A 13,148-nucleotide genomic window follows, 5' to 3' on the forward strand; every position below is an offset into this window, starting at 1 on the left:
TTTAGATATCTACAATTTCAGTCCTGCAGACAGAATTCCCTCAGTGGCTGCTGTTTGAAGAGATCCTTTTATGAAGCTTTCTCTGCTGTCACTCAAAGTTGCCTCCCCCGTTACCTCCTGCTCCCTCACCTGCCTGCCTTTGCAGTGTCCCTTTCCTCCTTTTTTTAATCTCAGTTGTTGGGCAAGGACCTGTCATACAAAAGATTGGCTACATACACAAATCTTTATAAGTATTGCCTTTTGGCAATTTTTTTTCTACTACCAAGGAAGGATGTGCATTAATACTTAACAGAAATATTTTAAAAAGTAATAGTTATTATACAGCACTGGTAATTCCCAGAGCCTTCATGTTCTTGTCATCTGCACTAGGGAGAGTGGAGAACCCAAGCAGTATTGAATAATTTCTGTTACAGGACACTCTTTATTATTACTCTTTATTATTGCTATTCAGGGCCAATCTAGATGCAGCTGCACCAGAGCTACTCAGGCATGTTTGAGGAAAATCTGTCTTTGGTAGATCTGAACGTAATTCTTTTACACGTTATATTGGAAGCCATAAAAGAGTCTTGCTTTTTGCTTTTTTGATGGAAATTAGCAGACAGGGAACTGAAGGCAGAAGTTTCAAAGGACAAACAAATAAAATGGAATGATGTTGTTATGGCATTGGGTAACTTAATTTCCTGGTTTTATGGGTTTGCCATAGGTATGGTCTTTGTAGTAAGCCCAAATTATGACATTTGGTTATTAATAGAAAAACAGATGAGTTAAAGACAAGTACTTAATAAATACTATGATTTGTTACTATTTTGTGTTAAAAACTTAGTTTTTAAAGTTGTTATCAAAGTGTGTCTGCATGTTTAAGACTTTCAGTTCTGGCTATATATTTATTTTACACATATCAGCAAACAAATGTTTCATTGTCTTACTAATTTTGGTAGGACTTTTTTTCTTCATGAAAACTAGATACACAAAGTTTGAATTTTAGCTCAGAATGAACTTGGATTTTTAACTTCCCTTGCATCATAGCTTGAAGGTGTAATCATGGCAATAACTTCTGGTTAGAATACTCAGTCTAGTTACTACTGCCCTGCAGTAATAATTCTCCATATCAGAACAGCCATTGGTACTATCTGCCACTCAGTTCTCATTCCCAATACTCACAAAACTTAAAATACTTTTAATCCAATAGTGATTTTCTCAAGATGATGTAAAGTACTAGATGCTGGCTTCCATTATGTTCACCACCATTATATTTAAATTGCAAACCCACTGAATAAATTTAAAATAGTGAAATACTGGAGGTAGGCTCTGGTGCAGTAGATCAGAGCCTTCAATCCCTTTTGGGTGGATCCTTCATAGAGAGGCTGAATGCCCTCCTGCCTAATGCCAATGTGTTAAATTTTTAAATTTTGTAATTGCAAATCAATATTCCTTTCTAAGTACCAAGTCAGGGGCAGGTCAGTTTGACTCAACTGTAGTTACACTGCTATATAAAACATGTGGTGACACCATGATTTTATGACCTTTTCTGCAAATGGATCCCATGTGCTAGGTGGTTGAGATCTTTGTGGTTGAGATCTTTGAGGCTGAGATTTTTGGCCTAGCTAATGTATGCATTAACAGGGATATTCAAATGTATCTTTCTTTACTGGTGTCTTTTGATTACACTGGAAAATGAGCTTTAGTTGCTTTGGTTACAGTGCTTGATAAAGCTATGAATACCTCTTGCCCTTCCATTTAGAGGGGAAAAAACATTAGAGCCCTCAGACTGGCTAATGAAATAGAGGGAAATACATGGTCATTAGCAGAAGTGGTGGTTGGCTCCTGAGCCAACTCTTCCACTGTAAGGAAGCATTTGATGCTCTTAGGAGACTTGCTTATTTCAGTAGATAATGGTTCTGCTTATTGAGTTTGCGCAAATGCATTTGATTTAGTCAATTTAGGCTCTGCATTTAAGCAAATTACAACTTAGGACTCGATCAGCAAGAGGTAAATTAGTTTGAACGCATATAAAAGGATCTTGCTGAGGGTAAATTTACAGTCAAACCATTACATGGAAATCAAAATGTGCAGTACACAGTCAGGTTTGATAAACGAAGCAGGACTGTAAAATTGCCCTTATCTTGAAGTGTGTGCTTGCATTTAGCCAGCTACAGAGTTCAAGTGCTTCTTATGTCTGCTGTCTTGAACTTGCTCAGGAGAGAGGAATCTCTCCAAAGTTGGAATTACTAAATTAAAAAAAGACAAGCAGAACCCTTACATACCCAGCTCTTTTTCCTCTGTTCCTTGCTCTCCTGCTCACTGGAACACTTGCCAAGTACAGACGTGGGGTGCTGATGCCTATTAGGGAAAGACATTATCATGGGACAAACCTTGTGCACAAATAAAAATGCAGAATTATTGCCTAGGCCATTGCTCTGCAAATATGAGAGAGTGAACTAGGCACCCTCTTCAAGCTCTTTCTACTGTGAGGTGGAGGATTTTGATGGTTCGGGGTTTTCTTTGCTGTGAGATTGTTTACCCTAGAACTAGGGCCACACATCTTTCAAGATTATCCCCCATGGTACAGGAAAAGAATTGTTTTGCTTCCTTAATTGCCTCAAATCAGCCACATAATAAATGGTAGAAAAATCAGGAAGACAAACAGTTTTTGATTTGTAATTAAGAATTTTTTAAATTTTGAAAATATACTATCTCTTTAAAGAAAGAAACCAATCGATATTCTTAAGGTCACTGATTATCTGATTATCAGTGCAAAATACTACCAGACAAAACTGTCAATTTTATATACCAAAAAGCAGAATATTACAAAGATAAATGGTTAATTAAAAACACCATTGAAAAGAGAAAGACAAACTAAACAATAAATTTTTTTTTAGTTTCATAAACAGGGAACAGAAGACCGTCCATGAACTAGGCAGCTAAATGGTAAACTTAATTCTCCATCTGTCTAGTACTTTTAACAGTTTCTAAGCAGCAGCAACATCCAATGTCTTTTATAGAATCACATTTTAGAGACTTCACAACCCAACATGCCACTGCCAGCTGGTGTTTGAAAGCACACTCCTGCTGCAGTTCAGTTTATAAAACTGCTTGGAGGCTTAAAATAACAGATACCTTATGGACAATGTGTACAACGGTGTGCTTGTGCACTGTGGCCAGGCTTGCCTCAGTCTTGCACTGAATGTATTAGCACCTCACAAACTTGGCCTTAGAGCTACGGTATGGATGAACATCGAGGTTACAGTTTCGCTTTGAACCTTACTTGTCAGGTTTAAAGTAGGTATGTTGGATTTTGATCAGTGATGACGGCTTAATCCTTCTTTAACTGAACTAGAAAGCAACACTGCTGTCTTTACTTTGTATTTTCAAGTGTAATGCCTGGATATAGGAGTTTTTTTCCCTCTTCTGTTTTCCCTTTATAGAATGGACAATAAGCAACTCAATAGCATAGGAAGCAACCTTGAATTTTCTGGCCCAAAGTAATTTAGAAACACTGTTGAAAACCTACTTAGAACCATAACCATTAACTGCTTGTTGAATAGCTGTAATCTTCAGGAGAGTAAACTGTCAAATGTATACACAATGAGTATAACTTTGACACAATGAGTAGAACTTTTTTGGGTTTTTTTACAATCTTTCATTTACACGAGAAAAGCCAGAGGAAAACCATAGTGAGCTATTTTGTATCTGGCCCTGGTACAGATTTGCAGATGAATTACTCCTATCTGTAGCAACCTTTTTCTCTGTCCTGCTGTAATGACATTCCTGACCTGCTTATTTCACTGCTGTCCCTTTGGCTGCATGAATACCACTCTTGTACGGAGATGTGATTTCAGTGTTTTGCATGTTGTGACCTTTTCCTTCAATGTGCACCAGCTGGATGCAGCATCGGCTGAAAGCTGGGTTTTATAATTTAGGGCAACCCACTGTTGCAAGTAGATTTTGTCTGGGGATTTCAGTCTTCTGCCCAGCTGATCTCCTCCATGGCCTGGAGGAGATAGAGTATTAACAATACCCTGGCCCTTTGACCTTGAGACTTTGCACAAGGCAGTGGTTTTTCAAAAGCAGTCAAGAAGTTATTAGGTTTTCCTACTTGCCTCAGTGTCAGTGAATTTTCAACCAATCTAATCAGCTATTCAAGCCAAATTCACCTCCTTTGTTAAACCTTCTATTACTTTATGGGGAGATTTGTTCAGATTGTCAAAATTGACTAAATAGTAGTAATAATGCAGTCATTAACAGAAAGAAATGGGCTTAAGGGAATACACGTACAAGGTTTATTTTTCACTTTCTTAATGCTGCAGATCTGTGAGAAAGATGTAAGAGGTTGTATTTGCAGCTTGGGTTTAGTAAGTTTTTTGGGGCTTTTTTTGGGGTTTGTTTGTTTGTTTGGTTTTTATTTTTTCTTTTTTTTTTTTTTTTTTTTTTTTTTTTTTTTTTTTTTTTTTTTTGTGTGGAAAAAGAAAGTAGCCAGTAATGTTTGATATTACCTATGTCTGGAAGTTTTTCCCTAAACTGGGGTTCTGCTGTACTCCATCAAGAGTAACCCTAATGCTGGGTGCTGTAGTGGATTGCAGCAGAGCTACTAAGTCTAATTGGGAAGAAAGGTTTCCGCAGTGACATTAAGTGAAACAAAACACCCAGGGTGGCAGCAGGCCTGTCTGTAGCTTCTGCAGTGAGCAAATTTTGCTGCACAGTCAGCCCATGCTGCCCTGCTGTTCAGTTGATGGATCAGGCTCATAATTTTGATTCTGGGGCAGTGTGGGCCCAAAGAGCTCTGGAGGTGGCATTTGCAGACACAGTGAAGGACAGCCTGTAGTTTCCTCTGGTCATTTGAAGTAGAAACTCTACTGGGTACATGGGTGTCTCAGTAACAGTTTGACACAACATCACTTGTTTCTAAGCAGGAATATTTTTTTACAGCTGAAGGTTTACTCTCCTCTCAACATAATTGTCCACAATGCAGGCAAAGAACAAGCCAAGAAAAAAATATAAGAAGAGCAATGACTTTCCCTTAAGCAAATATAGCATAAACTCAGAATCTTTAAATAAGGAATAAAATAGAGTTGTTGCTTGAACAGGTGCTAAATAAGAAATACTAGAATAACCTGTAATATTTGCATCTTTCCTGGATCTTCAAGAGGTCTGAACTGATGCAAACTGTAGAGGTATCATTCTCTGCTGTCTTAGGCCAGTCTATGCCTCCAGGCACTTCAGTGCTTAAGATGACTCTAACTTCATATAATTCAAAGTTGTGGAGAAAAGGGCTCTGGTTTATTCCATCTAACCCTCTGCCTCTGGGGTCATAGGAGTCCACATCACCCTATGTACTTCATTCCCTCAATTCAGAGAGATGGGAAGTTTTTCATCTCCCAGAGAGCCATTCTGTTGACATGGAACTCAGTGAAAGAGTGAGGCCTTTGGCTGTTTAAATCAAATTCACGTTGTATTGCAGTACAGAATCATAATGAAGAAAACCACAGGAAATGTAGCTACTCTAGGGCCTCAACTGCCAGTCATCCTTCCTTGCTCATGCCAACTAGAAGAACCAAAATTGTCAAAATAAATTATGTTTGAAAGGGTAGATGTCACAGCAGATTATTCAGCCTTGCAGCATTTTTCGTAATACTGTATATGACAAAAAATAGTCTTTGAAATTCTAGACACCTACTTTCATTATTATCCTCATTACAGAATGATAGATAAATGCTGGGCAGGAAGGAAGCATCAGTTTAATTTTGTACTCAAACGTACTTTAAAAAAAAGATGGGGTAAAAGGAGGGGACTCTAGCATTAGGAGAGTTTTGTGCAGTTCTCTTCAAAATAAGTGAAGAGTCAAATCCATAGTCAAGTGAAAACTGGGAGATGGGTGTTAGATTTGGGCTAAAGAATGATGTTGGTCTTGTGGGAGCATTAAACATGTATGAAAGCACTGACTGCTGGAGATTTTTCCCATGTGTTTTCTTTCTTTGCTTAAATTAGATATTTTAGTTTCTGAAGTGCTGTCATTTTATGCTATGTTGCCTACTAAATTTGAACAGGAAAGGATTTTTTTTTTTTGAGTTATAACAGATGGCTCATATTGGGAATTATGTGGGACTTAATGAAGAAATTTTTTGTACCCTTGAGTATGAAGAATAACAATTTAAGAAATTGTTTTCAAGAAAGGTCTGTATGGTTTTGTGTCTTGGTATGAAGCATGAAATGGTGAAAGTGATAATCCTTTCTATATATTTGCAGCAGACATTCAGCCCATGTGTGTACTCTGAGACTTGATGGATAACTGAAGAACTGGTAGACTTTTGTCATTAGGAACTGCAGATGATAAAAAGAAAGAAAAGGTTAAAAAGCCATTGAGGATATTTTCAGAAGAGTTTTATTTGCTTTCATAAAATCTTAACTGAAAACTGCAAGGTCTTAAAAGTTTAAAAACTAGTGTGTATGTGGGGATTGGGAACTTTTGATGGTCTTTCAGTAAATGTGTTCTTATGAAAGGTATTGAGTACACTTTTCTTGTTGGTCAGAAACAAATCAATGAAAAATTTTACTTGCATGTACTGAGAAACCCTTCAGTAGGTATCTCAGACTGCCCAGAATTTGAACAAGGGAAGGCCTAGAACTGACATTCCTGGTGGTTTCTATGATAAAAGAGAGATGGGAGAAATGGTTTGGGTTTTTTAGCATTTTACGTTTTTCCTGTGCATGCTAAAGAAAAATACTAAGCCAGAAACGTATTCTCTTTACAAACTTCTATAAAGAGCTGAAAGTATGATTTAATAAAATGAAAAAGAAAATTATTCTTTGCAAAGAGTTTGAGAACTGCTTGTATTTAAAATTGAAAACACAACCTTTTTCAACATAGCAGTTGGCCTAAATGATGAGGGATTTGTCTCATTCAGAGTAACTGTCTGTCATAAATGTCTAAAAGTGACAAGACTCAACAAGATCAATTTTAAAACAATTTAAAAACACCTGGATGTGAGTTTTTTTGTTTTGAAGTTTAGCAGCAGAGTATTTTAAGTGTGAGGGGGAAGATGGCAGTAAAAACATCTGTATACAAAATATCCACCAAAATAAGGTTTTAAATACTTGTGGTTTGTAAATATGTATTAAAAGTTTGCAGTTTGGAATTGGAAAGGTATTGCTTTGTTCCCAGCACAGTCAGCAGTGGCATAATCTCCAGCAGCTGCATATGGCTCTAAAACTCACAGCCTGCTGGTTTCAGGCAATTTTAGTCTTTATCTGGAATCTGACAATCTATTAATCTCTTGTATGGCAAAAGGGAGTAACAGGGAGCTGGGATCATTCCCAGATGCTCTGCTGAATCTTCAAAGGCAGAAACTTTACTGACAGTACTCGGTGCATCCACTCACTGATCTATGAAAACAAAATAGTCAGGTTTTTCTGTTTCCTTTTACCTTATTTGCTGAAGTAGCTGTTGTTTCAGCCTACTGAGTGCATTTCCTTTAGCAGAAGACAGCAGATGGTTGATTTTTTTCGACTTGAAAGTTCAAGAAATGTAATAACGTGCATTGTTTCATTGTTTTTACTGTGTCCCACACATTCCTGGAAGGTCCCGCAAGAGAGAAATAATTCAACAGAGCTATGAACATAAAGGCTTCTCTTCTTCTTTTTTCCCATTCCACCTATTTTATATAGAAACTCCAGTAATTGTTTTGAAGGCAAAGACATATTTTTGTGAAAGACCATTGCTAATGCAGCACTGAGCAGGGCAGTGGCAATTTCCTGCCTCTGAGGCTGGGCATGGTTTAACTCACAGAGCTCTAGGCTCAGTTGTGCAAATTTCCCTTGTGTCTTCAAGTCTGCCCTCAAAAAAACCCCAAAATAAACTCCAACACCTTTGCAAGCATGTGTGGGTTAAAAAGGAATTGAACATGTTGAATTGACTCTAGAGGCTAGGAAATGTGCCTGGGTAGTGTAGTGGGCCAACAATTGGCTGTTGTGTGTTGTGAGACATTCATAACAATAACATTGTCTTGGGGCTTCCTTTGTTTGTATTTTTTAAGACTTTTGGAAATACTAAACTGTGTTTGAAGTGTTATGGCCTGCTTTTCTTGAGCTGCTCAAACTACCCTGAAACTTTATAGGCATGAGAATAGGTAAACACATGAGGCATAAAGAATAACACAGAAACGCATGAATATTTTACAGTGTGCTTGTTAAAAGCACAACCATGTAGCAGTTGAAGACAGTACATGTCCAATAATTAGGCTTTTTCAGAGACAAATGCATGCTTTACTAATTCTTAGCACTTTGAACACTGAGCAGCCATTAACTGTTTCTTAACATTAAATGCCAGCTGCAACTAAAACTAGAATACTTGCTGAAGGCAATTACTTCAAGACTTCACAGAAGTTAGATGTTTTTCTTCAGGTGTATCTGATTGATGTAGACTCCCCGATAGAGTGACAGTATACATATTTATTACCATCTCTTTAATGCATTTTCTCAGTGTAAAGGTTTTTTTTTTTTTCCCCTCCTATGACAGTTTAAAGAAACATTGTATGCCAAAAAGCCCTTTTGTACAATACAAAGCACTCCTGCAGGAGTGCTCACTGGCAAGCACAAATTTTGCAGCTGCCTTTCTTTTAGTAATGTCAGAATTTCTGAAACTGTGTATTCAAGACTCTTTGTGGACAGAACAAAATAATTTTAAAAACCTTTTTCATTTAATTGCATGGTTGTGCTACCTTACGGCCAGGGGTTTTTATGGTGCACTTTTTTATTTTGCACAGGTAGGTTTTTTATGTTCCTACAGCAGCTGCTCTGAAGGTCCAATCACAATTGCAAAACTACAGTTTAACAACTTGAAACAATCCACAGAAAACATAACCCACACTTCAGTGAACATTTCACAGCCCTCTAAAACATACAAAGCATGAGGAAAATAACTAGGATTTGGCATTTTAGTGAGAATCTAGGAAGCAACTTTTCTCTTTCTATCGATAGTTAAACTGCTATCCACATAGCACTATAAATTTTATTTAAAGAAGATTTGGGGTAACTTCTATATTCGGTATTCCTTACAAACTGACAACATCAGGCAGAAGCAGCAGGGTTGAACTTTGGAAGCTGCTTTTATAGTAAGAATTTCATTAATAGGTAACAGCAGAGATCAGTAGTAGGTGTTGCACTAATAATCTCTGGAATGTTCTTGCTTCACCTCTGTTCTGCTCCAAGTCTCAAGATTTCATCTTCCTTTAAAAAACTGGTTTGAGATTTTTGCTATGTGCAACTTCAGCATCATGTGGGAGAGAGCAGCAATGCCAAACTTTATTAAGGATCATTTAAAACTGTATTTCAAAGTAAGAAATAGAATAATAGAATCAAATTCTACTCTCTCCATTGGAGACTCAATGTCCCAACACCAAACAATGTAACCTCTGTTAAAATTCAATGCTGTTGAAGTGATATAGCAGGGATTTTAGTGCAACATACTTTAATCAATAATCCCAAATAAATTAACTAAGTACCAACATTTTCCTTCCTGCACTTGGTCCCATGACAGCAGCGATATAGAGCACATATAATTTCTCAGTGAAACTTCATGGGAAATATTATGATCAGAAAAGTTTTGTAAAAGCTCTTGGGTGTGACCAAAGCATAATTTTTTGAAGCAAGTTAATATGCTAATGAAGGATAAGGTTGTGCATGCCCACAAGTGCATTGTATTTAGACTTGTAAAGGAATATAAGTTTAGAGATCTACCCCACCAAAAATCATTTAGGGAACATTTCAGAGAGTTGGACTCAATGATCCTTATGGTTCCCTTCTAGCTTGCAGTGTTTTCCCATCCTGCATTCCATAGAAAAGAAACAACCTGCATAATATATGGTCTCACTCATTACAAGAAAGATGAAACATTTCCATTTCAAGCTATAAGGAAAAAGATGGATAAAAATTACTGTGTTACTCCCTTAATGAAGGTGATGGGGGGGAAGAGATTAGTTCATGCACTCCTGGGAGGTACATTGAAAGAGCCATTGGAATATACCACAAACACTACTCAAATATTTGCACAATGACATTTTATTATTAATGCAATGAAGATATAGATTTTTTTTTTTTTTTTTTTTAAATCTGAGGTGCTTATATAAACAGACCAATACTGGCTGAGTGACCATCAGTCTGCAGGGCACGACAGTGGCTGGACACCCTTCAGCTCCAAAGCTTTGCTAAAGTTAATCTCTTGAGGTTTTGCAGTACCCTTGGTGAGCTTTAGAAATCGAATACATCCTTTAAAACGGATATTAGTTGTCAGCCCAAACTGGGTCACACCATCTGAAGGAAGGAAAAAAATTAGAAAGGAATTATGTTAGTTTGTGTTGATACTTAATTTTGTTCTTTGAGAATCCTGCATGAGAACAGATGCCCCCACCAATATATGAATGTTTTATTTGCTGTATATATTCATTATTAAAAAATTACAAACATTATGAGCATATGTAATGAATGCTTATGTTAGATAACCATCCAGACGTCTTTTTTTTTTCTATCCTACTATGAAAGTGGCAGAATCTGAACACATATAAACTGCCATTGTAACCCATGTATGCAGCTTGCTACCTACAAATGGTTTACAATATACACATGATGCTCTGCAGATATTCAACTTCTCAAGCTGTTTATGCACAGAATAATAGAGGGGGGAAAATTTGCCAAAATGGATGGAATTCTCAGTCCTAATGTCACAAAGAAGCCACTTCTTCAGGATGGATTTCAGATGTCATTTACAGACTGGTTTTGATAGTTTTCAAGTATGCTTTATTTTCCCTTGCTGATAGTAAAGCCAGGAGTTGGAGTATATATCTTCCACTAATGAAGGAGGGGATGGAAGTGAGGGTGGTTTGATTGGGAAACTGGAAAGATTTCTCTCAACTGCTTGAAATTCGTGGCTCAACTTGTTTCTCAGTATTCTTCCAAGTAAATTGCAAAAGTAACTTTACACTTGTAGAGACTGTCTGGCCATAGCATTATTCTGTTTCACAGAGGATAAGATGGCTGAATCCATTTGTCTCTCCTTGGATGGGGAAGAGTGATAGCAGCAGCTGAATTCTAGCTTTTATGGGTACACAGGAATCTCTATTCTTGTCCACACTATGGTGGTGAAAATTTTCCCTACACAGGAAATTCTCCATCAGCTAATTCTAGCTGGTTTACAAGTGTTTTGATCTATTTATGCAGCTTCAAGAGGACTGGAAAATACAAATACTAATTTTACAAAATCGCTTGGTATTGTGATTCAAATTTGTGATGCAGTGTCTAGGTACTGGGAATGTTAAAACAAATCCTGGATGAGCTAGACTAGGCAGCAAAGGAAGAGGGAAGCGTTTACACATGCAGTAGGTTTATTAAATAATTTCATAACTTGCCATGTGGCTGAACTCATGAATATCCCTTCAACATGAGGTAAGTGTAGGTTTGTTTTGTACAGATGCAGTGTTACTGTGATTTGTGTTTCTCCTCTTGACATGCAGTCCAGAACGAGATAGTAACTCCATCTGCAGGGTTTCTTCAGTGCTGGCTCCTATGCTAGAATCTTGTTTTGTTATAAAAAGGCTGCCACAAAGCTGTTTTCCTTCTGGCACAAAGTTGTTGGTCTTTATTGATAGTCATTGTGACTAAAGTTCAACTCTCATATGTCAGTACCAAGGACAATTTTTTAAATGTTCCAAAGCTTGAGAGAGAAGTCTTTTTAGATGCACTGTATCACACATTAGAATGGGTGAAAAAAACAGCTTCCAGAAAATAATTTAGGAATTAACTAACTCAGAGGTGTCTTGCCACTGACTTCAGTACACACTAGAGAAGACACATACTGCAACACACTTTGCTTTTTTGTTTTGGTTTGCAAGCTAGAGGGAATATTTATTACAAATGCAACAAAATTGGTACTTTGCAAACATATTAACTGTAATTTCAGAAAGTAAACTTCTGTTAAAAAATTTATTGACTGTCTATGAAGAGATGAATACTAGCATTCATTATCAGCTTAGTAGAAGATGAAGCCAGCTACAGACCTCAGCTCAATCCTTGATACTGTTCAATTGCCTCTGCATAAAACAAGTTCTCTCGAGGGCTTCCAGAATACTGATTAGCAAATGTATAGTATGGGTTTTTTTTTCCTTTAAAACCCAGCAGACCACAAGCAAAGGCATTAATTAGAAAGAGATGGTGTCTTCTTACCTCTCTGTGCAAGCTGTTCTTACTCCTCAGTTCCTCAGGTTTTACAGGCTGATTTACACATACACTGCCCTGCCCCCTCAAGGGCATATATACATTCTTTGGTTAAAATTTGCTGTTTCTAAGTTAACTTTAAATATGCCAAATGCTGTTACTACTGCAATGTAACTTACGCTATTGCTAAACAAAAAGTTTTGAGAGGCTGTATGTGTGTGAACAGCAGAAGGCAGAAAATCTGCCTGATCCCTTGTGACAGTGCCTACATTTGAAATGGGGCAGGGGTATCTGCGAGAGTCTCTTGTTGCAGAACTTCTTGTTCTGAAATGCAGCTGAATGCACAAATGAGCATCCACGCCAACTGATACAAACTCAACCTGTCTTATCAATCATCTTTAACATACTAGTCCTACTTACAGTTAAGTCATTACCAAGGCAGCATTATTGGAGCCTAAGTAAAGCATAATTTGTGTGCTCACCAGGATAGCCTCCGACAAAGAGAGGGTCGTTTGTGTCTGCCGAGGTTGAGGCCCTGTTTGGGCTGTCAGTCTCCACCTGTCTGCCATCCACAGTCAGCTCCAAGTGGTGTTTGATCTTGTTTGCAAGAACCTTGTGCCACTGCCCATCACACAAACTTCCTGGTGCATCCGGCTCATAGACAGCAGAGAATCGGCCCGCACCATTGTCAACGTGAAACATCACCTGAAAAGCACAGCATGGACATCAGCAAGCTTTCAAAACAGTTCAGTTGGTTTTGTTTGTTTGTTTTGAAGGCAACATGGTTTGACTGTATGCACAAAAGACCATGTGGATTGCTGTCCCTCTGGGATCTACGTTCTATCACTGAGTTAACACAAGCGGAAGTATGCAAAATTGCTGTCTAAGCTGTCATTTTCCCATTTTTTTTGGTCTTAGTTTTAGGGTGTTTTACACTCCTCTAAAAT

The 13,148-nt window shown here is 37.6% G+C and overlaps 1 protein-coding gene across 1 annotated transcript in view; it reads right to left on the minus strand.

The window, feature by feature from the left end:
• Window positions 1-10,035: 10,035 nt before the first annotated feature.
• Window positions 10,036-13,148, minus strand: part of LAMA2 (laminin subunit alpha 2) — a 336,361-nt gene continuing 333,248 nt past the window's right edge. The window contains exons 63-64 of the mRNA XM_053973291.1: window positions 12,684-12,906; window positions 10,036-10,305 (exon numbers count right to left, since the gene is read on the minus strand). Coding sequence (XP_053829266.1) covers window positions 10,148-10,305; window positions 12,684-12,906 — 381 coding nt within the window. The 3' untranslated portion in view covers window positions 10,036-10,147. The remainder of the gene's footprint in view (window positions 10,306-12,683; window positions 12,907-13,148) is intronic.

Source organism: Vidua macroura, chromosome 3 (genome assembly GCF_024509145.1).
Source record: "Vidua macroura isolate BioBank_ID:100142 chromosome 3, ASM2450914v1, whole genome shotgun sequence".
In the NCBI taxonomy this organism is placed as follows: Eukaryota; Metazoa; Chordata; class Aves; order Passeriformes; family Viduidae; genus Vidua; species Vidua macroura.